Source organism: Gymnoscopelus braueri (assembly GCF_963280865.1).
Source record: "Gymnoscopelus braueri genome assembly, chromosome: 16".
In the NCBI taxonomy this organism is placed as follows: domain Eukaryota; kingdom Metazoa; phylum Chordata; class Actinopteri; order Myctophiformes; family Myctophidae; genus Gymnoscopelus; species Gymnoscopelus braueri.
Window position 1 is genome coordinate 37,839,316 of NC_137616.1, and position 25,358 is coordinate 37,864,673.

At 41.3% G+C, this 25,358-nt stretch overlaps 2 protein-coding genes across 2 annotated transcripts in view; both read left to right on the forward strand.

Moving 5' to 3' along the window:
• Nucleotides 1-13,607, forward strand: part of fkbp1b (FKBP prolyl isomerase 1B) — an 18,457-nt gene extending 4,850 nt beyond the window's left edge. The window contains exons 3-4 of the mRNA XM_080452617.1: nucleotides 12,034-12,146; nucleotides 12,254-13,607. Coding sequence (XP_080308743.1) covers nucleotides 12,034-12,146; nucleotides 12,254-12,382 — 242 coding nt within the window. The 3' untranslated portion in view covers nucleotides 12,383-13,607. The remainder of the gene's footprint in view (nucleotides 1-12,033; nucleotides 12,147-12,253) is intronic.
• Nucleotides 13,608-15,393: 1,786 nt separating this feature from the next.
• Nucleotides 15,394-25,358, forward strand: part of mmut (methylmalonyl CoA mutase) — a 55,807-nt gene continuing 45,842 nt past the window's right edge. Inside the window, exons 1-5 of the mRNA XM_080453204.1 lie at nucleotides 15,394-15,500; nucleotides 17,153-17,575; nucleotides 20,337-20,704; nucleotides 21,136-21,293; nucleotides 24,730-24,901. Coding sequence (XP_080309330.1) covers nucleotides 17,194-17,575; nucleotides 20,337-20,704; nucleotides 21,136-21,293; nucleotides 24,730-24,901 — 1,080 coding nt within the window. The 5' untranslated portion in view covers nucleotides 15,394-15,500; nucleotides 17,153-17,193. The remainder of the gene's footprint in view (nucleotides 15,501-17,152; nucleotides 17,576-20,336; nucleotides 20,705-21,135; nucleotides 21,294-24,729; nucleotides 24,902-25,358) is intronic.

The following is a 25,358-nucleotide window of genomic DNA, read 5'->3' on the forward strand; positions in this document are numbered from 1 at the left end:
GAACAAACCACAAGTTTCGGTAGTTCAACATTTATACTTGGGCAGATATAAATTACAGATAGCTGACCTGGTACTGCTTTGACCATGTAATTGCAATGTTGCCGGTTTGATCCTGTGTGGAGACAACTGGTGCTGCATGTCTTTCCCCCTCCCTGCCCTTGGTTTCCTGTCCCTCTACACGCACGCGTACACGCACACGCACAAGCAGGCGCACACGCACACAAAACATCACAAAAAGTGAATATGCTTATGCTCCCAGTCTGTTATTTTGGGCATACAACAGTACATAGCTCCATGTTTTTAAGCTCCTCAATTCCTGTTTTCTGTTTCCCTGACATTATAATTTCCTACCCCACACACATTAGTCCCGATCACATTATTTCCTGTTGTTCTTGTGTCGTCCTTGTGATTACATTGTGTTCTTCTCCTAATCACGTCCTATATGAGACGGCGTATCTCCGCTGCGGCGTCCTGAGTGCTGAGCTCCCGTAGCGCCAGGCCGCGTTAAGGCCCTGGGAAACGGCCTCTCTGTTTGTGGCCTCTCACGTCTGCAGGAAAGCAGACCTTATTTTAGTGGGATGCTATAATGTGTGCTACTCCACGTGTTTGAACCCCTCCAATCAATTTCCCTCTTGGTCCTCTTCTTTATTTTTTGCAACTTATTTTCTTAGTGATTATTCTATTGATTACTTTTTTGATTAATTGCATAATCGAGAAGCACATATTTTATGCAGTTTTTCTTTGTTATATATCCACGAATCCGTGCAAAAATAAAAATAAAAAACATATTTTCTACAAAATCATTAGTCTGATTAACCACTTTAAAGGGCAAGACCACATTGGTGGAGGTCTGGGTTGTATTAGTTACCTTGGCATGATGTAACTCCAAACTCCTCATTGACTGACATTGTACGGTTAAACAGCTCTCAAAGTCACTCTTTTAGGGCAGAAACGAATGAAAACAAAGTTGATTCAGACAATATAGTACATCACAAAACCCAATACTGTTTGTTTTTTTTAACAAAAATGTTAACTTCCTGTTGATTTTGCTATTTTTATTCAGACTGGATCCGGATCTTCAAATAGTACAATCAGCAGGAAGTTAACATTTTTATTAAAAAAACTAATAATACTGGTTTTGGTGATGTTCTATATTGTCTGAATCAGCTTTGTTTGTGTTCGTTTTCATGCTAAAATAGCGACTTTGAGAGCTGTTATACCGTACAATGTAAATGAACGAGGAGCATATTTTGAATTATCAATTTCTAATCAATGGAGCAATTATTTGTGTACCAAAGTGGTCTTGCCCTTTAAGCCCTATTTTATATTATGTATTTTTGAAAATGTATTATTTCAAAATGTTACTATTGACAAAACACTGTAGCACCCACAACATATTTTCATTTATCGCAGTTTAACCATGGGTGAATAAGAGATGTGATGCATAGTGGGATTTGACGCGCACACGCACACGCGCGCACACACACACACACACACACACACACACACACACACACACACACACACACACACACACACACACACACACACACACACCCACACACACACACACACACACACACACACACACACACACACACACTCACACACACACACACACACACACACACACACACACACACACACACACACACACACACATACACATACACATACACATACACATACACACACACACACACACACACACACACACACAGAGAGAGAGTGAGTTACCTAGCATGTGCACAAGCTCACACCCAGATCCATGGCTTAGCCCCCCCAGACTCCTGCAGAAAGTAACCAAATTAGCTCAGGGGTCACTGACACAAGACCACCAGGACCCCACTGGGGGGTGGCCGTTCCCAAACAGGCAGCAGGGCTAATCAATTAGAAATGAGATCCCCCTCTCTCTGTATTCACTTTCTTCCTGTCACACCCTCATTCACTGTCACTTCTGAGTCTTCATAGAGCAGCAGCATTGAGCCAAGCTCTCTTCAACATTGCTGTCAGTAATGTAATTGTCCATTAAAAAGACCGGACTTATTCTGAACTTATTCTGAATAATTACATCGATGTTGGCTAAACATCATTGCACTGTTAACAAGTCATGGACATTTTAATTTAATTTGTAATCAATAATAATAATTTCTCCAATATCTTTTATTAGACTTTTAATCTGCATTTAAAAAACATTAAACCACAACAATAATGTAACTAACATAATAAATGTTGGATGAATGTTGGATTACCTATCTCAAGCCAGTTTCTGCAAGTTGATTTTCATACTGTACAGAAATGGAGTCTAATGGCTTCCTTGAAAATAAAACAAACCATGGTATGCTTTGGAAAATGGTTGGCAGTAATGTCAAGTATACTGTGAGTCAGTGTCAATGGACTAAACCACCAGTGTATGTTACTCACTGTTGTTGCTTGTTTTAGAAACATTTAAATTAAATCTTTTCACCTCACTACGTTAACTAAACATGCTAGCTCTTTGTCAACACTTCCCTGCTATGCACACACACATGACTGTGTGCATTTAGACTGGGAGGCAGTCTAATAATTTTGTTCAGACTGCACTGCAGGTAAATAGGATTTGTTTATCAAATACGATCTTTAGGACTGACTGACTACACTGTTGTTATATACAAGTGATTGGATCAGCTTTTTGTATTCACATTGTTCACCTAATCTGCATTGTTTGCTGTGGTAACGATGTAATGACATAGATGCGTAGTTTATAATCGCTCACAGGAAATAGCAGATCTAACCATTCCAACACGATGTGGCGCGTTGTGAGCTTGCAGATCGGCAAACGTCTTTAGAAAAGAGATTTGACAGATCGCAAACAGATCACATTTCAAACCACCTAGGGATGTGGTTCATATCTGATTCGAAAAAAACAGTTTCCATGCCATTTATTTGTGCAGTTCAGACTTTATAAAACCAATCCGATTACGATATGGATTGGCCAAAAATCTGACTTGGGTTGTCACAACTAGCCAGTCAGAACTCAGAAGTGAACATAGCAATACAGTCCTGCATTAATGTTGTAGGAAGCTCTGGGTTAAGTGCTTTGCATAGGGGGTGTCGACGTGAAGCCCACTAATCACCCTCTTCGCCCATCAGAGGGTCTGTTCCCCTTACCCTGTCTCCCCTTCCCATCAACTCAACTCACATTCTTATTGTCAGCACTGAAAGAAGGCCTAGCTGATCCTAGATCAGTTGGTATATCCTATCCAGGCCACCTGACTTCATGGGTTTTCATGAGTGGTGATCGAAGAGGTCTGACTCGTGCTGCCATGGTGATGGAGAGTGTATGATTGATCAAGGATCAGCTTCTGAGTTGATCCAAGATCAGGCGATATACCCAATCCAGACCACCTGCTTAGGCCTGTCAATTATTACCTAATCGCCTAATTGCAATTATTTGAGATAATCGGAATTATTTTGCATAATCATCATAATCATTTCCATGTTGGAAAATATTCATACATTTTCAAACATTTTCCATAGCAGATCTACAAGCTTACAACGCATCACTTTGTGACGTAAGCTTGTAGATCAGCTTTTTTAATTTTTTCCCCATTTTTTTAAAGTATAAAATTATTAAATATGTCAGTAATTTCTTTGTATATTTCAATTGTTTTTCATATCTGCCCTGTGCAATTTTTGATTACGAAGCCTAAAAGCCAAACAGAAATTTAAAATGTATAATAAAATAATGTTCCAATGCTGAAAACACACAATTACATTTGTTAATCGCGATTACAATTGATGAATCGTCGACTTAAATTTTGTAATGGTGACACCTGGTGATTGATGAGATTGATGAAGACAGTTGGGAGAGCATTGTTGGTCTGGAGGTGACACTGGTGAGCAGCATGTTGCAGGGCTCCCTGGGACTGCGGTGATGTCACGTCCTAAAAGGGGACGTTCCATACCATGTTTGAGCTCTATACTCCTCCCTCTCTTCTTCCTCCTCCTACTCCTCCTCCTCCTCCTCGCAGCGAAACGTGATGAGGTGGGAAACCTACTGGCACTTGGTCAGGGTGTCACACAGAAATAGACTGCTAAAGCTATATGGCTGTAATTTAGCAGATGGCGAACTCTCTCCTTTCGGGGCAGAATGTTGTGACCGAATGCCATGTGAAATGCTGTGTGTAGTGCGTAGTCATGTGGTGTGTGAGTGTGCTAGAGGTGGGGAGGCCACTGGAGAGTCGTGACACCGAGTTGAGTTGAGGGGAATAAACCCCTCCGTTCATGTGGTGTTATATCCACTTAAACCCTATATACTTATAGCTGACTGGGGATCCCCCAGGGCTTCATACTAGGTCCATGCCCTTTTCACCCTATAGACCAAATCTCTTCGCTGAAAATAGCCAATCTAAAAACTCACAACTCATCGCAACGTGGCACGTCGCGAGCTTGTAGCTATTTCAGCCGAATGTTTGCCCCAGAATAGGGATTATGGAGATTAAGGGTTCATGTGGACGGCTATATTCAACAAAGAGATTTGGTGCAGAGGGGGAAAAAAAGACTGGACCAAGTACAGAGCCGACCCGGTCCACTTCACTAACTATAGAGAGTTCAGAGTTCAGAAGACCATGTACATGCCAGACACACAGATGGAAATGCTTTCTTTTGTTTCCAGTTTCCCTTGTCCTCTCTTGCTCTCTTTTCAGTCTCCATGCATCCTCTTTTATTTTGCAGTGGACCTGTGTGTGTGTGTGTGTGTGTGTGTGTGTGTGTGTGTGTGTGTGTGTGTGTGTGTGTGTGTGTGTGTGTGTGTGTGTGTGTGTGTGTGTGTGTGTGTGTGTGTGTGTGTGTGTGTGTGTGTGTGTGTGTGTGTGTGTGTGCGTGGTCCAATTGTCGAAAAGACTGCAGGACAAGTCAAGGTCTATATTTTCCTCATCAGCGGGCAGCGGCACAGCTTAATTTGAGGACTTCCATCTTTCAAAGCTCTCAAAGCAGCATAATCCTACCCAAGCAGCACACACACCCAATCGTCCGGAATGGTGCATAGATGCTGTGTTTCTCTGTGAGGCCAGCAGTCATGTCTTGGAATGGTGCATAGATGCCGTATTTCTCTGTCAGGCCAGTCATGTATTTGAAGGAGGGCAGGCAGTGCATCTTCATTACCTCTCCATGAAAGTGGAGGCTGGGGAGGAATGCAAGAGCGTAACGTGAGCCAGATTCAGAACCTGTGCCACTGTGCATAGCGCATACAGTAGATTAATTCCCAGGCCACCCCACCACTCTACTCGCCACTTAGAAAAGAGTCAAATCTTGACTTTTATCTGGAATACACTGTCGCTGTTTGGCACAAACCTTATAGTGTGCTTATGCTTTGTCATACAGTATATGAAAGTGTCGGAGCAAAAGTAGCTAAAATAGCTGATCTCCAAGCTCACAACTTGTAGATATGCTCTGCTATTTTTGAGTACTGGATTTGGACATAAAAGTTGCTGCCTGAAAGCAATGATATACTGCATTCTGAAAATAGGCTGCACAAGTAAACCGCAAAATGAATATGTCAGATTTATACATCATTTTTATAATTTTTTGGCTTGATCTTGGAATTATGTCTATTTATTTTACTTTATTATTAATTATCTGTAGGTCGTCTTTAATTATTCATTTTGGAAACTGAAAGTGCTATATAACGTTCTTATTAATTATATGTACTGCTGATAGGTGCATGGCAGGGGTCAGCAGTGGCAGTGACGCGTAGGAGAACCACAACGGCGGCTGTATCTTTGCGATGCTCGTTGTCTCATCGTGACGACACACTTACAGTATGTCCGTCAGCGTCTGCTGTGTTTGATCTATGACTCAAACCGCCAACAGGTCTTTTTCTCAGAAACGTGTCTGTGTCTGCAGCTTCGGAATATGCCAGCACACACAGTGTACAAAAGCCTGGCGCAGACAGATAGCTTACAAGCGCTATCTTGTTTCGTCCAGACCTTGGCCCTAAGAAGGCTGCTTGGTCCTGGCAACCGTTCTTGACACGGGGCTGAGATGGGGATACAGTAGACGGGGTAAAAATAGCCCCCCCCCCCCCCCCCCGGCCCCGTCCTCGTCCTCGTCTGTGAGCACTACGGCTTTTCCAGATCCAATCCGAGCAGTCGCGGAGCTCTAAAAGCTCTCACGCCACTTAGGAGAGAGCCTGGGAGTGGGCCTCAGGAAGGGACAGGCCCTGTTTTTATTTTCACTGTGAGACCCCCACCCTGCTCAAAGAATGATAACTCAGCAGTGATACGAGTGGTGCTCAGACTATAGGCTGCTCATTGGCTGATGCATTGTGCAGGCTGTGAGAACTACTTAGCCTCCCAACCACTTCACTCCAACACGAGTCATATTAGACATTAGAGCCCAAACAGACGCCAGGTTCTTGGGTCCGATGCCGATTGCAATTTGTTTGACCGGCAGCGGTTCCGGTAGGAGACACAAAGAGTCTCCTTTGTGTCTCCTAACGGAACCGCTGCCTACCGGTCCAAATTATTGGCTTAGGAATGCGACAAAAATTCAAGTCTCCATGGGGTGACTAATCGATAGAAAAAAAAAATGTTTTGGGGTGAACTATCCCTTTAAGGTTGAAAATGGCAAAAAAAAAGAAAAAATTATCTGCTGCATAATTGCTGATACCGTAAAAAAAGAGTTAAAGGGTAAGACCACTTTGGTAGAGGTTTGGGTTGTGTAGTTACCTTGCCATGATGTAACCCCAAAGGTGGGCAAGAAATAAAAAATAATTGCTCCATTGATTAGAAATTGATAATTCAAAATATGCTCCTCATTGACTTACATTGTACGGTAAAACAGCTCTCAAAGTCACTCTTTTAGCACATAAATGAACCCAAACATAGCTGATTCAGGCAATATAGAACATCACCAAACCCAGTACTGTTTGTTTTTTTAATAAAAATGTCAACTTCCTGTTGATTTTACTATTTGAAGATCTGGATCCGGATCCGCGGATCCAGTCCAGGTTTTCTACTTATTAAAAATGGCAAAATCAACAGGAAGTTGACATTTTTATAAAAAAAAAAAACAGTACTGGGTTTGGTGATGTTCTATATTGTCTGAATCAACTTTGTTTGCGTTCGTTTATGTGCTAAAAGAGTGACTTTGAGAGCTGTTTTACCGTACAATGTAAGTCAATGAGGAGCATATTTTGAATTATCAATTTCTAATCAATGGAGCAATTCTTTTTTATTTCTTGCCCACCTTTGGAGTTACATCATGGCAAGGTAACTACACAACCCAAACCTCTACCAAAGTGGTCTTGCCCTTTAAATAAAGGATATTGAGTTGATGTAATGCCGTAGCTCGGTTAAATAATGTTCACACCGGGAACTAGCTGGTACAGATCGGCTCTGTCTGAGTCGTGTCTCCGTGGGAAAATAGTAGCAGGTGGTAATCTTGGTGTGTGTGCACCCGGTGACTGTACGCTTGGCCCAGGCCCAATCTGCTTGATATCTGGACGATGGTAATTCCTGGAAGCCAGTGGACATACTAAGTTTAGGGAGAGTGAAAGGGGAGAAGCCATACAGTACGCAGATTCATCTGACTGGGATGAGCTAGTCTGTCTGTCTCCAAAGAGTTGAGTTATTAATGCTACGTTTTATGCCAACTATTTACACTTTACACTTACACTTGGTGCTATTGCTGTGTGTCTCTGGTGGACATAAATCACAGGATTTAGTGGTTCTCAAAGTGGGGTCCGGGGACCCCCAGGGGTCCTTGAGGAGTTGCGGATCTATAACTCTGAGAGGTGTCCATTTGTACACTCTCTGTGTCAGGATTTTACAGTGAAGATTGGGGTCCCAGAGATAGAAAACTGTATCCAATGGAGGTCTGTGGCCTAATGCATGCTAAACATGTGGGTCCTTGAAATTAAAACGTTTGAGAACCACTGGCTTAAGTGCACTTGAGCATTGTGAAATAGTTTGACCTTTCTTTGACCTCGACGGGCCTGAATTTCGGCGCGGTATTGCTGCAATTGCGCATCATTTTACAGATGCCTGCAAATCTTTTACTTATAATTATATATATAAAGAGACATGCAGGAGATTCCCAATCACATTTATCGCAATATTCAGTCTATGTGAATGTGTTAGGAGTAGCTGGTGGTAGCTGGCTGTACAGATGGACTGTCCGTCTACCATGCACTCTGCAGCACTCTCTCTGCAGAGCGTCTGCCTCTCTCTGCAAGGCAAGACTACGAGTCCCCCTCAACTGGCTATGTTTGCACTCTGTCGTACCATGGTGTCGCACACAGATCTACAGTTGGTGACATGCTCCAAGGCTAAAAGCTTTTGCTCATTAAGCAGTGCAATTAATTCATTAATTTGTTACACTCATGGTAGTGCATAGCAATTAATCATGTTATAAAATCAATGTCAAAAACACACCCAATTTACAAATGAAATGAAACTACTTATCTGGCTAGGAACCCTGTCAAGAACCCATGTCGTCCACGTTTTAGATGGTAGTACTGGACCAAAACATGTCATTGTCTATTCATAGATTCTGCCATAATATAATATAATACAATACATCATATAAACAGATAATTTTTCAGTTAATAGCTTCATTTTTAGATTTTTTTGTTTATATTTTCTCCTTAGTCATTAAAATATTAACAAACTTACCTAAATAGACGAGGCAACGTTAATCTCACGTAGCCAGACGATCAGAGATCTCCACCTAAATGAATGGGTTTGGAAGGCGGAGAAAACCAGCGGTAACAATCCTACGCCTTACTGCTTTGAAAACCAATTCTGATACCATCCCATATGAAGGACCACCCTAAAATATTTCTATTGGTTCGGTGAAGGTGTTATTTTTTCAAATCTTCGAATAAAAGATGGTCTGGCTAAAGATGCCAGACCATCAGTATGGTCCTTTAAGCCTGTGGTTCCCAAACGTTTTAGCTCAATACCCAATAGCAGATCTACAAGCTTGCAACGTGTCGCTAGCTTGTGGATCTGCTATTTTCACTAGTATGTTCACTACATCTTAAACGTTTTTATGAAATACTTTAGAAACATATTGGAATAGTTTTTAATTGATGAAAAGTTGTGATTTATTTTGTTTAAACTTTTTTTTATCTTTTGAAATCACCAAAGGTGAACAAGAAATCAAAAATAATTGCTCCATTGATTAGAAATTGATAATTCACAATATGCTCCTCATTGACTTGCATTGTACGGTGAAACAGCTCTCAATGTCACTCTTTTAGCACAGAAACAAATGCTAACAAACTTGATTCAGACAATATAGAGCATCACCAAACCCAGTACTGTTAGTTTTTTTTAATAAAAATGTTAACTTCCTGTTGATTTATCCATTTTTATTAAGAAGAAAACCCGGACTGGATCTGCGGATCCGGATCCGGATCTTCAGATAGTAAAATCAACAGGAAGTTGACATTTTTATTAAAAAAACAAACAGTACTGGGTTTGGTGATGTTCTATATTGTCTGAATAAGCTTTGTTTACGTTCGTTTACGCTCTAAAATAGTTACTTTGAGAGCTGTTTTACCGTACAATGTAAGTCAATGAGGAGCTTATTTTGAATTATCAATTTCTAATCAATGGAGCAATTATTTTTTATTTCTTGTCCAGATTTGGAGTTACATCATGGCAAGGTAACTACACAACCTAAACCTCTACCAAAGTTGTCTTTCCCTTTAAGCCCTCTATACTGAGATCAAGTTAGGCAGTCCTCCCCCTAGTTGAGCTGTCCTTGGGAGAGACAGTGGGAGCTTGTTGGAGGATGTGGTTATGTAGGCCTAATATTATTATCATGTCTGATAATGTGTGTTATGCACCGCGTGGCGCTCTGTTCGCCTCTTCTCCCCGTGGTCTAGATACAGGCAAGCAGTGGCCTACTTAACTTCAAAAATAATCCGGTGAACCAGGCCAGGGCTTCCTGTTTCGCATTCCCTTTGTTCATTTGGATAATTTTAAATGAGCCCAAGATCTTGATAAGGAGCCCTCAATAGAATAATTCCTGTTTTGGGGCCAACACTGCATTATTGAAAGCTGCCTGCCTCTTTGTCTTTGATCTAGAAATAATACCTCATTCCAAAGCATTCCAGCTTTGTAGGAAGGGTGTGTATAGACCTGGCATCGATGGGGTCCTGTTTGGCATTGTTGCATAAAGGTTAGAGTTTACAAATCGCACATGATGTAAAACAAAAAGCTGTAAAACAACGCATGTTCCTCGAATGTACATTATGATCTGTATTGAACTCCAAAGACTCTTAGCCTGTCTGTGTGTCTGTCTGTGTGTCTGTCTGTCTGTCTGTCTGTCTGTCTGTCTGTCTGTTTCTCTCCCTTTTTCTCTCGAATAGTGTTGGGGGTCATGCATAATTTTAAGTAATGCATTACATAATAACAATAGTTAAAGTAAATGGCATTACTTTTAGAAATTGGGCAATATTATTACAGTTACTATGTCAAGTAAAACATTATTTTCAGGAACGGTTTATGGTTTTATAAAGTGTATATTATTATTATATAAAGTATCGTTGCTGTCCGGCAGGAACCCGCTTTTGCATTTTTTTCCATAAATCAGGGCCATTGAACACCCTTTACGTCTGTGTGTTGATTAAAAAATTATTGAACCAATGAAAAGTATTAAAAAGCGCTTCTGACAAAACCAGCTAACTCCATTGGGTCATCAAACTTTCTGCTAAACCAGCTAAGTTCACCAAAGGGGGATGGAGTTAGCTGGTTTAGCTGACTCAAGGCTCCACCCCCTTTTGACCTCAAACTTCATTGTGAGCTTGGAGGTCCATTCAGCTGTTCTTATCAATGATGAACAAAACCTCCTAACTCCACTTTTTTTTTTTTTTTGTCATTTCCTGAAAAATGAACCTTTTGGAGTTAGCTGGTTGCTGCCGGACAGCAGAGATATAAAGTGTATATTATAATGTACTGTATGCTGCTATGTGAACGTATACCGCTACCCTTTGTGTGAGTACACTTGATGTGTACTCAATACAACATGTGCAATAATTCATTTATTGCTGAGTGGTAGTGAGCCCGCCCGCCTGGGGAGCCAGAGCCCCTGGTTGTCCCAGGTACGATTCCAGACCAGGCCAGCAATGTGTCGATGTGTGTCGCTGCAACCCGATCTCCAGAGATTACCGTAACATTGCACGGAACGAGTGCACTTCATTCCGTGGATAGCCGCCTCGGAACTCCCGAATTGCGTGCATATGGTACGGCGCTCCCTTTGTGACAAAACCATTTCGGAGGCGCGCAGTCACAGGCGAACTGTCACCCCGTGAAGGACCACCGAGGGAGCTAAGGCGACCGAGTTGCCGTCCTGAACGGTGGGACGTTCGCCTGTGCCTACTCAGCGCCGTTTGAGTTATGTACCGATAGGCACAGAATCGTAATTTTTTTTGTGGGGACTGCTCTGCTTCCGGGTTTTTCCGGGTTGCGACTGGTTACGCCCACCGTGGGACTCGCCGTACATATGCACGCAATTCGGGAGTTCCGAGGCGGCTATCCACGGAATGAAGTGCACTCGTTCCGTGCAATGTTACGGTAATCTCTGGAGATCAGGCTGGTCCCTGAGCAAGACTCTTAACCCCTAATTGCTCTCGAGCGCCACCCAGTGGCTGCTCCCTGCTCCCAATGATTATAGGAAGGGTAAAATGCAGAGGACAAATTTCAGACTGACTGAATTTCATAATGAATTACATTTTACACATATACTACTACCCTCTGTGTACACACTTTCAACACATGCAATAATTATTTGTCTACCCATGTTGCTATATCAGCCACTATATTGTATATTGCTGATATCTTCATATTTTAGAGAGTAAGTGCACCAACCCCGCCAAGGCAAATTCCTTTTATATGCAAACATACCTTGCAATAAAAATGATTCTGATTCTTTCATGTAACTTAGACATTTTAATTGAAAGTAATATCTACTGTGTTACATCTTGAAAGTAACTTACAGATTTACTCCTCTCAAAGTTGACTTTTAATTTCTCTCTGGCAGGTATGTTACAGAACGGAAAGAAGTTTGATTCCTCCAGAGACAGAAACAAGCCCTTCAAGTTCAAGATCGGACGACAGGAGGTCATCAAGGGCTGGGAGGAGGGGGTCGCACAGGTAGGAGGACAACGTCAAGGAGGAGAGGAGGGGGTTCACAAAAAAAAACCCACACACACACATCTTAGACACATCATACTGAACCACTCTCATTTCTTCCTGTCCAGATGAGCCTGGGCCAGAGAGCGAAGATCACCTGTACGCCAGACATGGCCTATGGAGCAACAGGTCACCCCGGGGTCATCCCCCCCAACGCCACGCTCATATTCGACGTCGAGCTTCTCAAGTTGGAGTGACACCCAGAGCGAAAGTGAAGGGTCGAAGGTTTCAAGTCCTGTAGCTGTGTTTGTGCCACCAGACATCCTCACTGGGGGAGAGGATAAGCTTCATTTATACTCCACGAGGGTGTTGCTTACCGACAAGAAATTAGCGACACCGACACACTAGCTTGAAAATCAATTCTTGTCGGCAAGCGACAATATGGGGATCACTATGGAGATTAAACGAGGCTTTAAACCAATTGAACACTAGCATCCCTATTCTGGGGGTAACATTCTGCGAAAATAGCAGATCTATTAAGCTCACAGCGTGTCGCAACGCTACGAATTGTGAGCTGGTAGATCGGCTATTCTCAGCGAAGAGGTTTGCCGTAGAGGGGAAAAGTACATGGTGGTAATATAAGTGGTTTTAACACCGGCCAATGCTCCCCTCCATCCATCAAGCTACAGCCTTTGATTTCCACCTTCATGTTCTCCAGCTCAACATTTAACAACTATCTACTGCTGCTTTTGTTTTTGCCAACTTGTCATGTTAGTTACTACAAGGATTTTCGACTTTTTACATAATATGCACATGCACACACACACACATCACAGTTTGGCTTCATTGTCTTAACCACATTGTCTTCAACCTGACGCCCCTATTTCGGGCATGTAATTATATAGGCGAAGATTTTCATACATTTTGAAAATTTGCCTAAAGCTCACAATGCGTTGCATAATGACATTTTGTGAGCTTGTTGATCTGCGATTTGTTTAGAAATAGGGCTTACGTGGTTTTAAATATGTCCAGTTGGTTTATCCGTTATTCTTTTTTGTATTGTTTTATTTCATTTTAGTATTTTTTTTCTCTTTTTTTTTAATCAACAAAGAATCATCTGATGGAAGCCGTACGACATGCAATCAAAACATACTGCCTTACAGTTACAAAATAATAATAATAAAAAATAAAAAATAAAAAAAACAGAGGAAGGGTACATGTTTAAAGTACAATACTGAAGCTCTGTATGTTAACTGGGCATTAACAACCACTGTCTGCATTGCCACTTTGATAAACGTCTGTCCTGCTGAATGCTTTGAATGACGTTGCTGTGTTTAGTATGTTTTATATCCCTCATACACATTTACTGCAAGTGTACCACAGAAGGAATCCAAATCCAATACTGTACAGATCTACAAGCCATGGCTACTATGACCGTTTGATCGATCAACTCTTAATAAAATGGCGAGTACTGTGTTGAGAGATGACGTTTCCTGCTTTGTTCTTGTGTGTGTTTGTGCTTGAACTCGGTGTTAATATCGTCGACTAAAACTATGACGAAAACGTAATAAAAACTAAGCTATGATGACTAGAATTATTACTTATATTGACAATTTCATCAACAAATAAAAACTAGACTAAAATGTTAGGGAGGGACTAGTGGAGAAGAGATCCAATAGAACTAAGACAAGTCATTTTATGCTTGGTTGTGTGTGGGTGTCGCACTCGGAAAATAGCCGATCTACAAGCTCACGATGAGCTTGTAGATCGGCTATTTTCGGCATGCAGCTGACTATAAATCAGGCATTACTATGCCATCACGGCCCACCAAAATACATTTTTGTAGACTAAATCAACTGTAGATTTAGTAGACTAAAATCCTACGATAACTTTATAGACTAAAACTAAAACATCTCAGATGACTAAAATGTGACTAAAACTAAATAGAATTGTATTCAAAAAGACTATGACTAAAATAAACTAAAATAACTAAATCAAAATTTGCTGCAAAATGAACACTGCTTGAACTTCAACTTCAGTTTATATGGTCACATCAAAGTTTAGATAAAACGTTTACGAAGGCACGCACGGTTCAAACGGTAAAATACCAGGTGCTGGGCAGAAGAACACCTGAAAACAGAAAAATAGTCTGCACACTGGATCATGCTCCCATGGATATTTATTATATTACCACCATATAATAACTATAACAACAATTGTACATGGGACCACCATGTTGCAGTGTGCAGACTCTGACATCACAAGTTTAACACCAGGTATAAAACGTTATTTTGTGCAAGCTTCCCATGAATTACTGGTGCATTCTTATTAAAAAATAAGAGTGTAAGTAAGAATACAGATATCTAAACAAATATCAAATATACATAAAGTGTGTGACAGTGTTCTTAGTGTCTTGTGCAAATCAAATAAATACAAAAAATATATATACCAAATAGCAGCAGATATAAAATATGCATAAAAGGTATATTAATTTGTATAAATGCATGCATGGTAATGAAAATGTACCATAATAACAGTGGTGTAAGTACATATACTCAAATACTGTACTTAAGTACTTACGTAAGTTTTTACTTGAGTATTTCCAATTTTCGATACTTTTACTTCTACTCCACTACATCTCAGAGGCAAATATTGTACTTTTACTCCACTAAGATTACTTGAAAACTTTAGTTACTAGTTACTTTGCAGATATAAATTATTATATTATAAAACATACATCAACCACTTCAGCCCTATTTTAAACATAGGCCATTTGAAAATAGCCGATCTACAAGCTCATAGCCTCGATCTCCAGGCTTTTATTGTTTAGTGTTGCTAAAAAATAACAAGCTCATAACGCATGCATTGTGAGCTTGTACATCTGCTATTTTCAAAAATGTTTTGTACTTTTACTTTTGCTACTTTAAGTATATTTTGATGCCAATACTTTTGTACTTTTACTCAAGTAATTTTTAGAACATAGGCTTTTTACTTGTAACAGGGTATTTTTATATTGTTGCAATGCTACTTTTACTTAAAAAAAATATCTGAGTACCTCTTCCACCACTGCATAATAGTACTGAGGTCTGAAACAGGTTTTCTGGTACATTTAAATTGCACAGTGTGTCACATAAGCGCCTCCTCCTGGCCAACTGAGTGTAGAGCCACGGGAGCTGAGTAGCAGAGTGGAGCATCTCTTCAGCGAAGAAGAATCTTTGCTTCTGAAATGAACTACATCCGGTGCCATCGGGTCAAAGGTCAACCCCTGACAGCGGCTTGCGATTGGTTGACCGTCAGTGTTATGAAACCTCATTGGACGAAGCTACTCACGCCTGCTTTGTTTGCATCACAACCACACAGAACATAAGCAACAAGGTCAGAAATGTTCCTAATCATAATAAAACATTGTGTACTTTACAGCATGACATAGGGTGCGTTCGGAAATACAGCACTGAGCGCACTGGCCAATACAAACTAATAGGCGAGTGCGCTCCGGTGTGCAATATCCGAACGCACCCAGAGTGTTAAATACTGTGTGTAGTGTAGTTGACATTTGTTCGTGTCCTGCATCAAACAAAGCCCCGTAATGACTTGCTGGTACGAGGCTGCTAGGCAGCTGTTATGTTGGCTATCGGTTAAGTACATTGTGGTTTCTCCAGTGGTGGTAAAAGTACTCACATTTCAAGTACCCATTATGCAGACTGTCCCATTTCATGTATAAAATGTACGCGTATTGTGAGCTTGTAGATCGGCTACTTTCAAACAGCCAAAGCGGGGCTGAGTGGTTTATTTATGTTTTGTAATAGTAATACAAACTACAAATAGTAACTAAAGTGTTCATATTATTATTGTAGTGGAGTAAAATTACAATGTTTTCCTCTGAAATGTAGTGGAGTAGAAGTAAAAGTATCGAAAATTGGAAATACTCCAGTAAAGTATAAGTACCCCAGAATTGTACTTAAAAGTACAGTATTTGAGTACATAGTTACTTTACACCACTGGGGTTCCCAAAGCCAGGAGGAAGTAAACCTCTCTTCCATTGTCTTATTCATTACATACATCTGTGAGTCGTTAGTATTATTATCATCCAGTAAGGCTTTTGCTAAGTTCATTCAGAGGACAATAAATTATTACACAACATTATGTCACAGCTGCCTTATACTGAGAGTACATGCAGTACCCTGCAGGACAGTGCCATCTGGCGGCCACAAATGGGTGGGTGCCCCCAGGGGTGGGTGTTGAAAATTGCCATATTTTATAGATTTATAAAATTATAACAATAATAATCAAGCTTCCTTGATAACAACATAACCGTAGTGTAACAAAGTGGTTCTCAAAGTGGGGTCCGGGGACCCCCAGGGGTCCTTGAAGGGGTTCCAGGGGGTCCCCAGCAAATCCACTTGATATAGCATCACAATCATTTTACCACTTTAACCCTATTTTATACTTTGGCTATTACAAAAATTGCTGATCTACTAGCTTGTAGATTTGCTTTTTTTTTATTTTTATGAAAAAAAACATTTGGAATAATTTAGACATTTTTTGGAAACACAAATCTTCTCTTCTGGGGGTCCCTGGCACAAAATCCTTTCAGACACAAACAACTGTGTTGTTTTACATTCTTTTGCCTAATAAAAATTTCAATCAATCAATCAATCAGATGGGGGTCTGCGGCCAAATACATAATTATCAATTTGGGTGTCCTTGACATGAAAAAGTTTGCGAACCACTGGTCTAACAAACTTTTCCAAATTACTACCCAATCCTGCCTGTCGGGCACAAATATCACCTGCTCTGAACATGCTCATAACTCATCCTGCAATGTCTAATTTGCCCGAATGGATTGTTTGTCTAATCTTGATTATGCCAGTGTGTCACTTTCACTGTCTCCCCTCAAATAATAATAATAATAATAATAAATCTTATTTGTAACGCACTTTATATTTGAAGCAAATCTCAAAGTGCTACAGGTTAACAAAGTGCTACAGGTTAACAAAGTGCTCTGTCGTCTGGTTTCTCTTCCCCAGTCGTGTGTTCCACGTGCGTTTTGAGAGAGACGGCAGCAATCATGCTTCACGCTCAAAGGGCATGCACTGCCCTGGCTGCCCGCCGCCTCGCCGGGGCATCCGCGCACCCCCGCCAGTTCCACACCGCCACGCCTCATCAGGACCAGCAGGAGCTGCACGCCGAGTGGGCCGACCTGGCCAAGAAACAGCTCAAAGGGAAGAACCCGGAGGATCTGATATGGCGTACGCCAGAGGGCCTCAACATCAAGCCGGTGTACACCAAAGCGGACTCGGCCGCCATTCCGGATGAGCTGCCGGGCGTGTTCCCGTATACCAGGGGGCCCTATCCGACCATGTACACCTTCAGACCGTGGACCATCAGGCAGTACGCAGGCTTCAGCACAGTGGAGGAGAGCAACAAGTTCTACAAAGACAACATCAAAGGTACAGTAGCTCGAGCCCGACCGATGCCAGATTTCTGGGGCCGATCCCGATTGTTGAGAGGCCTGGACCATCGATTACAGATGTTTGTTTTTTTCCCCTCCAATTTAGTCGTAATGCTAATTAATTTCTCCCAACACATTTCTGTGTTCCTCCCCCTCCCTCCTGCTTTAACCGATATTTGTAGTAAAAAAGAAAAGGAAAGCAAAATCTGTTATCAATTTGAAAAACGATCTCCAAATACAGATCATAATAGATCTGCTATTTTTGACTATAATGTCATACCCAAAATAGGGATGCCAGGTTGAAAGTGGTTAAATATTGGGGAAAAATCGGCTTTATAATTGCCGATATATCAAGTTCTACATAGACAACATCAAAGGTAGCCCGCACTGGCTCTTGCTGCTTTGCTCAATGAATCCCTGTTGCAAAGGCGATTGGCTACGGGGTCCCTAAGCCTGATTGTGCGTGCCATGCTTCGTGTCTGATATCAGGCTTAAAGGAAAAATCCAGGCAAAAATGTGATTCAGAATGGCGTGCCGTGACGTGAGCTGCATACGTTATTGGCGTATGATAGGATAGATAGGATAGACTTTATTGTCCCGGTGGGAAATTTGTTATGGATACATAAAGTATCTGCTACTAAAAAAAAAAGAAAATACACACTGACATACATAATGCATACATTATATACAGATAATAATTGCACACTGCACATTGAACGATACACTGTAGTCGACATAATAGTGTGCTGTGCAGTAAGATCAACAGAAAATTGTAGTAAAAAATTACATGTTACACATTTACACATTTACAATGTGTACAGTTAGAATACGTTAAAATGCAAGCAGCGTTACAAGGGTTTGGCTCTGGCTAGGTCGGCTATTTTCGGCAAAGACTTATGGTGTAGAGGGAAAAAAGGAAGGGGAGACTCTGGTCAAATTAGTACGTTATAAAAGGTTTAAGTGGTTCACAAGTCATATTGCATGACTTTGCTGTATATTGCTATGCATTTGACCAGAAACTGTAATAGCAGCATAAGGGGCCGTGTCCACAGATTATTTTATTTATTGATATTTTGTTTGTGGTGCCAGCACCTTTCTGCCATGCATTTCTTTGGTAAAGTTGTGCCGGAGCGACCCTTTTCCTAGTTAGTCCATGAGCCAGAGCCCCAAAATTGAGCAATTATTATCGAAAGAGTGGGCAAAACCAAACCTATATTAAATTGTTCAGAGGGTCAATACGAGTAAATAAATGTATGATAACCTCACCACAGGAGCAGCTTTTTCATGGTTATCACACATTTTGTAATTTTCCCCATACGTACATGACAGGTCAAAAAATTACAAAATTTTAAAAAGAGTTATCATAATGAAACTGCCTGAGTTGATTACTTACATGAAGACGATGATTTATCGTATTACAAGTTTTCTCAAATTGTATATTTAAATATGCAAATTAGGCATTTAGTCCATGAGCCAGAGCCCCAAAATTGAGCAGATATTGAATATTCCCTCGTTAAAAACCTTTGAATCCAACATCTTAACAAAATGAAATAAGTATGTTGACTCTGGCTTTGTCCAATGTTGATTCTGGAAAGTTATGCAAATTTGGGCAAATTTTCCTATGCCTAATTTGCATATTTAAATATACAATTTCAGAAAACTTGTAATACGATAAATCATTGTCTTCATGTAAGTAATCAACTCAGGAAGTTTCATTATGATAACTCTTTTTAAAATTTTGTTATTTTTTGACCTGTCATGTACGTATGGGGAAAATTACAAAATGTGTGATAACCATGAAAAAGCTGCTCCTGTGGTGAGGTTATCATACATTTATTTACTCGTATTGACCCTCTGAACAATTTAATATAGGTTTGGTTTTGCCCACTCTTTCGATAATAATTGCTCAATTTTGGGGCTCTGGCTCATGGACTACAAAATGAAATAAGTATGTTGCAGAGCATGGCGCTTCAACGCTCTCGGCATCCAGTGTTTTTTTGGTGCCTTTTTTGCTGAGGTGCCTCCGGGTGCCAGAAAATAGTTCAACGTTTTGGTGAGGCACGTTGGAGTGTAAGTACGCCTTGCCAAGCCATGTGGCCCATAGGGCAGGAGCCTGTCTCCTGTTTCTGTAGCGTGAGGCAGCTTGAAGTACAACTACACCCCCTGGACATGACGCTAGTATGTCGCAGGGGCTTCAATCCAACACTTGATGCTGTGTGCCAAGCAGAGAGGCATTGGGTCCCATTTTTTAGAGTATTTGGTACGACCTGGCCACGGAATTGAACCCCTGACCTCCCAGTCTCAGGGCGCCGGGCGGATGCTCTAACCACGAGGCTGGGGTTGGAGGATTATAATAATAATAGTAATATAATACATTTTAGTTGTATTGCACTTTTCATTCACAGGGAATCCCAAAGTGCTACATGGTAAAAACAGCACATGTGCACGCTCTTGCGATTTGCCTCCCACCTCTAAATCCTATTTCCATAATTCTTTCTAGGGCTACAATTATAGATTATTTTCGAAGCGATGAATTTAATCTTTTACTCTTTTGATTAATTGAATCATTGAGAAGCGCTTGTTGTTGTTGTGAGATCTGCTATTTTTAAATTATTTAGCATAAAAACCTATTAGCCCTTAACCTGTAATGAATAGGTTGAATATTTTTTATAATGGATTTAAAATCGATTAGTTAGATTGATTAACTGTTGCACCGCTAATTCTCCTCCGTCTCCTCTCCTGTTCTCCGTACCGTGCAGCCGGACAGCAGGGCCTCTCGGTGGCCTTCGACCTGCCCACGCACCGCGGCTACGACTCGGACAACCCCCGCGTCCACGGAGACGTGGGCATGGCGGGCGTCGCCATCGACACGGTGGAGGACATGAAGATGCTGTTCGACGAGATCCCGCTGGATCGCATGTCGGTGTCCATGACCATGAACGGCGCGGTCATCCCCGTGCTGGCCATGTTCATCGTGACGGGGGAGGAGCAGGGAGTGGACAAGGCCAAGCTGACCGGCACCATTCAGAACGACATCCTGAAGGAGTTCATGGTTCGCAACACGTACATCTTCCCCCCGGAGCCCTCCATGCAAGCCATCTCCGACATCTTCGCATATACCTCCGAGGTATTCTCTGTCCTGTCTGTCTGTCTGTCTGTCTGTCTGTCTGTCTGTCTGTCCACAATGCGTCAGGATGTGACGCATTGTGAGCTTGTAGATCTGCTATTTTCAAAAGACTTTTGTGCATTTTATACATTTGAAATTTTTGTGAAATGGGACATTCTGCATAATGAGTACTTTCTACTTTTGGTACTACTCAAGTCAATTTTGAATTCCGGACTTTTACTTGTTACATATTTTTACATTGCAGTATTGATACTTTTACTTACAGTAAGTACAAAATGTGAGTACTTTTTCCACCACTGAGTAAAAGTAGCAATACCACAATGTAGAAACACCCTGCTACAAGTAAAAGCCCTTGTGCTGCATCAAAGTGCTCATTATGCAGAAAATGACCTAGAATGACTGACTGTTTTGCTGACCAACCCTTTTCACAGCACATGCCCAAGTTCAACTCCATCTCCATCAGTGGCTACCACCTTCAGGAGGCCGGGGCAGATGCCATCTTGGAAGTGGCCTACACCATCGCCAATGGCCTTGAGTACTGCCGCACGGGACTCAAAGCGGGCCTGACCATTGATGACTTCGCTCCCAGGTAGATTCAAGACTTTAATCATTACATCTCATATACAAGAGTATACGCAAGAGTCAAATTCTTTCAACATTGTAGCAACAATAACAAAAGACAGACTTAAAGAATAACAACAAGGAAAGTAGCAAAGTAAAGATGAAATGATATGTATGTACAGTAATGGCACGTGGCAGTGATAGGTTATTGAATTGAATTGAGGTTTTGGAATCTGAAAACAAGGTGCCTTGCATAATGCTGGCCTCTTTAGCACACTGTTGTACATGATATAGAATAGATAACACCTTATAAAAGTCATGGTGCATTTATTCATGTCAAAGGGTCGTGTAACTTTGCATTTAGAGCCGAGTTATTAGATCCCTTGGCGTGTTTGCCGTGTGTCCACGGGAGGATGTCTTTCCCAGGTGTTTCGCCCAGGCGGACAGGGTTTTGAGGTTAGGTTTAGGCTTTATTGCTGTGAGGTTAGGGTTAAGGTTAGGGTTAGGCATAGTGTTTGTGAGGTTAGGTTTAGGCATAGTTTTAGTGAAATTAAATCTTAAGGTTTAAAAGGATCCCTGGTTAATAAGCCAAATATGCCTTAATAGATTATAATTGCCCTCTATAACTAAAATAAAACACCTTAAATATTTTATTTATTACATTTTTCACTCAATAGGGGCAATGCCCGTCACAAGTTGATGTCATTTGTGGTTTAGCCCTATGGAATTTATGGAATGCATGTGAAAACAAAAAACAACTTAATACTTCCTACTGTAAGGTTGATATGAATATAATATGAATATGAATATATCAAATCAATATTTAAGTCTTTTTTTTGTAATTATAATGTAGTCAGGGATCCTTTTAAGCGCAATCAAGGCGAAACACCAAGGAAAGAGAGGAGTCCCAGGTGGCCACGGTTTCGCCTAGTGGACTTTCATCATGCCAACTCCAATGTTGCGCTATTCATTTATAATATTATTGACCACATTACAACGCATGTCTCACCATCTGACGAGGAAGGATACAGTATGGATGAAATCTAGCTGTGTCCAGAACAGATCCATTCCACATTCCAACGTAGGACAGTGCTATATTAATCCAAAAGACGAATTTCCCCTCAGTAATCCATAAACTCTGGTCCATAATCGGATAGCAGCGTTTCACTTCCAGTATGCCCTACTGGATTATTTCCAGCATCATCTTTTTACCTCTGTAAAGGTGAGCTCAATGAATTGAGTTCGCAGGACCCCAATGGAAACAAGCCATAGTGCTTTCTTGGGTTTATCCTTTTAGCAGCCCTTGTATAAAACTGTACCTCTGTGCTTTTTTCTCATTACACATGAGAGCATTACGTTCAGCTGATCCATCACACCATCGAGGGACTCGCTTCCAGACAGAACAGATGTAGGCTACAAGTTGTCAAGACGATGAAACACAGACAAGATCTGTATTTTTTTTGACGAGAGACGAAGTTGAACTTGTTCAGCACGGTGAAGATGAAGTTAGATATTTCCTGTTGCCTTTTATGTTGTGAAATGGGGCGTGGAACAATGCAAATGAACTTCTCTGGAACGCACTTGTGTGATTTTACGATCAGCTGGCAGCCGTCCGGATTCATCAGGACATACACATGTGATTCGCACGTTTCAGGGATTTACACACCCTTTAGTGAATTGCGTGTTCGTTTTAGCTTAGAGAAATTACGCACGTCTTTAGTCACTTTATTTACACGTTATTTACGACCAGCTTAGTGAATCAGGCATCCATGTCTCTGTCCTGTCCACACCACTCTTGGCCGTCCACACCAAGCGCTATAACTATCGGATGGATCCATAGCTGTAGTATGGATCCATCCACATTGAAAAAATATATCATTATAGTTATAGTACTTGTTTTGGAAGGCCCACTCTCTCACGGCCAAGAACGACTTATGACGAGACATCGTCATAACGCCCTGGCGGCCAATTAAAAGAAAAAAAATGATGGGGAAAAACGTTCAGAACCCAAGATATCGTGATCCGAAGATGTGCTGCTCCATTCACTTCTTGGTTAACTTATTACTTAAAAAGGCTGTATCTCGGCACCTGTGTACTTTTTTTTTTTTACTATGTATTTTTGGCCGAGACATGTTCTTTTCAATGGCGTATAAAATTGAACGGGTCGTGATGACATTTCTTTTTTTTTCTCGGAAGCACAGTGAAACCCTCTGTGATTAGAAACCATCAGGGGATCGATCAAACTCGAGATAAATATTCTGTGACTACTTCAAAAGGTAAGAAAATCTTAAAAATCGCTGGTGTGCACGCAGCCAGAAATAAGTCTGGCAGTGAAAGAGTTAAGGGCCTGATATACGTTGTTGTGCGTGGTGTCACGCACTGAAAATAGAAGATCTACAAGCTTGTGGGCCTGTAGATTAGCTATTTAATGTGCGCTACACCAGCTTGCAACTAAGCATAGTTGTCAGTCATTACATCGTACACCACATCAGAAATCACATTTCCACCAACAGTATCTTTTGTGCTGCCAATCGATAACTTGGATAAGGGAGTTCTATCCAGGGATATAATCATCAGAAACGTTCCATTGGCCTCGTTCCTGGCGGTAAGAGTGTTTCAATTGTATTGGTGTCTGAGCCATGCCTGCCCTCAATGGCACCGGCTCAGAGTCATTATAGAGATGTCAATCACTGCCTCCTGACACGCTCCTCCAGCTCAGTGATGTGTGTGTTCCTGCATGTGAAACTGAAAATCTCTGGGCCTTTTCATTGTCTGAAAAAAGGGAATGTCCGCACACAATATACTGCTCTCTCATCTTTTTATTTTAACCAACAACCGGGAACAACGTTTCGCCCGTGTAGGGCTTCATCAGGCTTTTTCATTGTCTCCCACAGGTGCTTAAAGGTTTCATGACGTTCAGTTTTACCACACATTAAAAGTCTTTGTCATGGTCCTTCAAACGTGTATAGAAAGTTTTAACAAAAAATTCCACTCCATTGATCCATGGCAGGTGTTTTTCTCTCACATTTCTAAAGCTTTTTCAACTGCAATGAAAAAAGAAATCTTTGCCTGCGGGTGTCGCTGGTGAGGGATTTTGCCTGTTAATCATCGCCTCTGCTCCGCCCCCCCCCCCTAAAGGAAAGGATAGGGGAGGGGAGGGGCGAGGAGGAGAGTGGGCGGGATTAATCGGCTGTGACCTCACAGATTACTTTTCAGCCTAATTATTCAGAAAACCCCAGACCACAGAAAATCCACTGAATGTTCAAAGTTCAGATTTTTTGGGTGTAATTGAGGTCATAAAACCCCCCAAAAAAACAGAAAAAATAAAAAAAAGTGAAAATGAATGTCATAGAACCTTTAAGTTAACACCAGTGGCCACGGGAGATGAAAAATTAACAGCAGAATAAAGTGTGAGATCCGTTGATTATGTTGTTTTTGTCTCCTGACCCGTTATGTGACATCAGGCTGTCATTCTTCTGGGGCATCGGGATGAACTTCTACATGGAAATCGCCAAACTGAGGGCGGCCAGGAAGTTGTGGGCCACGCTCATTAAACAGAACTTTGACCCCAAGAAGCCCAAGTCTCTGCTTCTGCGCACACACTGCCAGACCTCGGGCTGGTCTCTCACTGAACAGGTAAAGAGTTGTAAAGAGCATTATCAGTGTTATTGAGACACACAACAAGTGATATGAACGGATGGTGAGGGAGGATGACATGCATGACGTGGGAATCAAACCCAGAGTGCTGCGGTCATGTGTCCGTTGAAGTAACTGTCATGGCTAGTCCTTGAATGGTAGCGCCCGCTGCTTAAGGATGCCCGACGTCAAACAGTTGTTCACTTGATTTCGTTTTTTAACGCTGTCAAAAGTGGAAAATTATCTGCAGAACACTTGGGTGTTTGTATAGAATGTTGGAAAACATATTTATATTTATGCAGACTTAAAAAAAAACGAGACACAGACGGACACTTTTTCTAACTTAGAAGTCTGATTTATTTCACCTGTGAGCTCATGCAATAAGCGTGAGCTCATGCAATAAGCATGAGCTCACAGGAGAAATACATCAGACATGCCTTAAGCAACATGACATGGC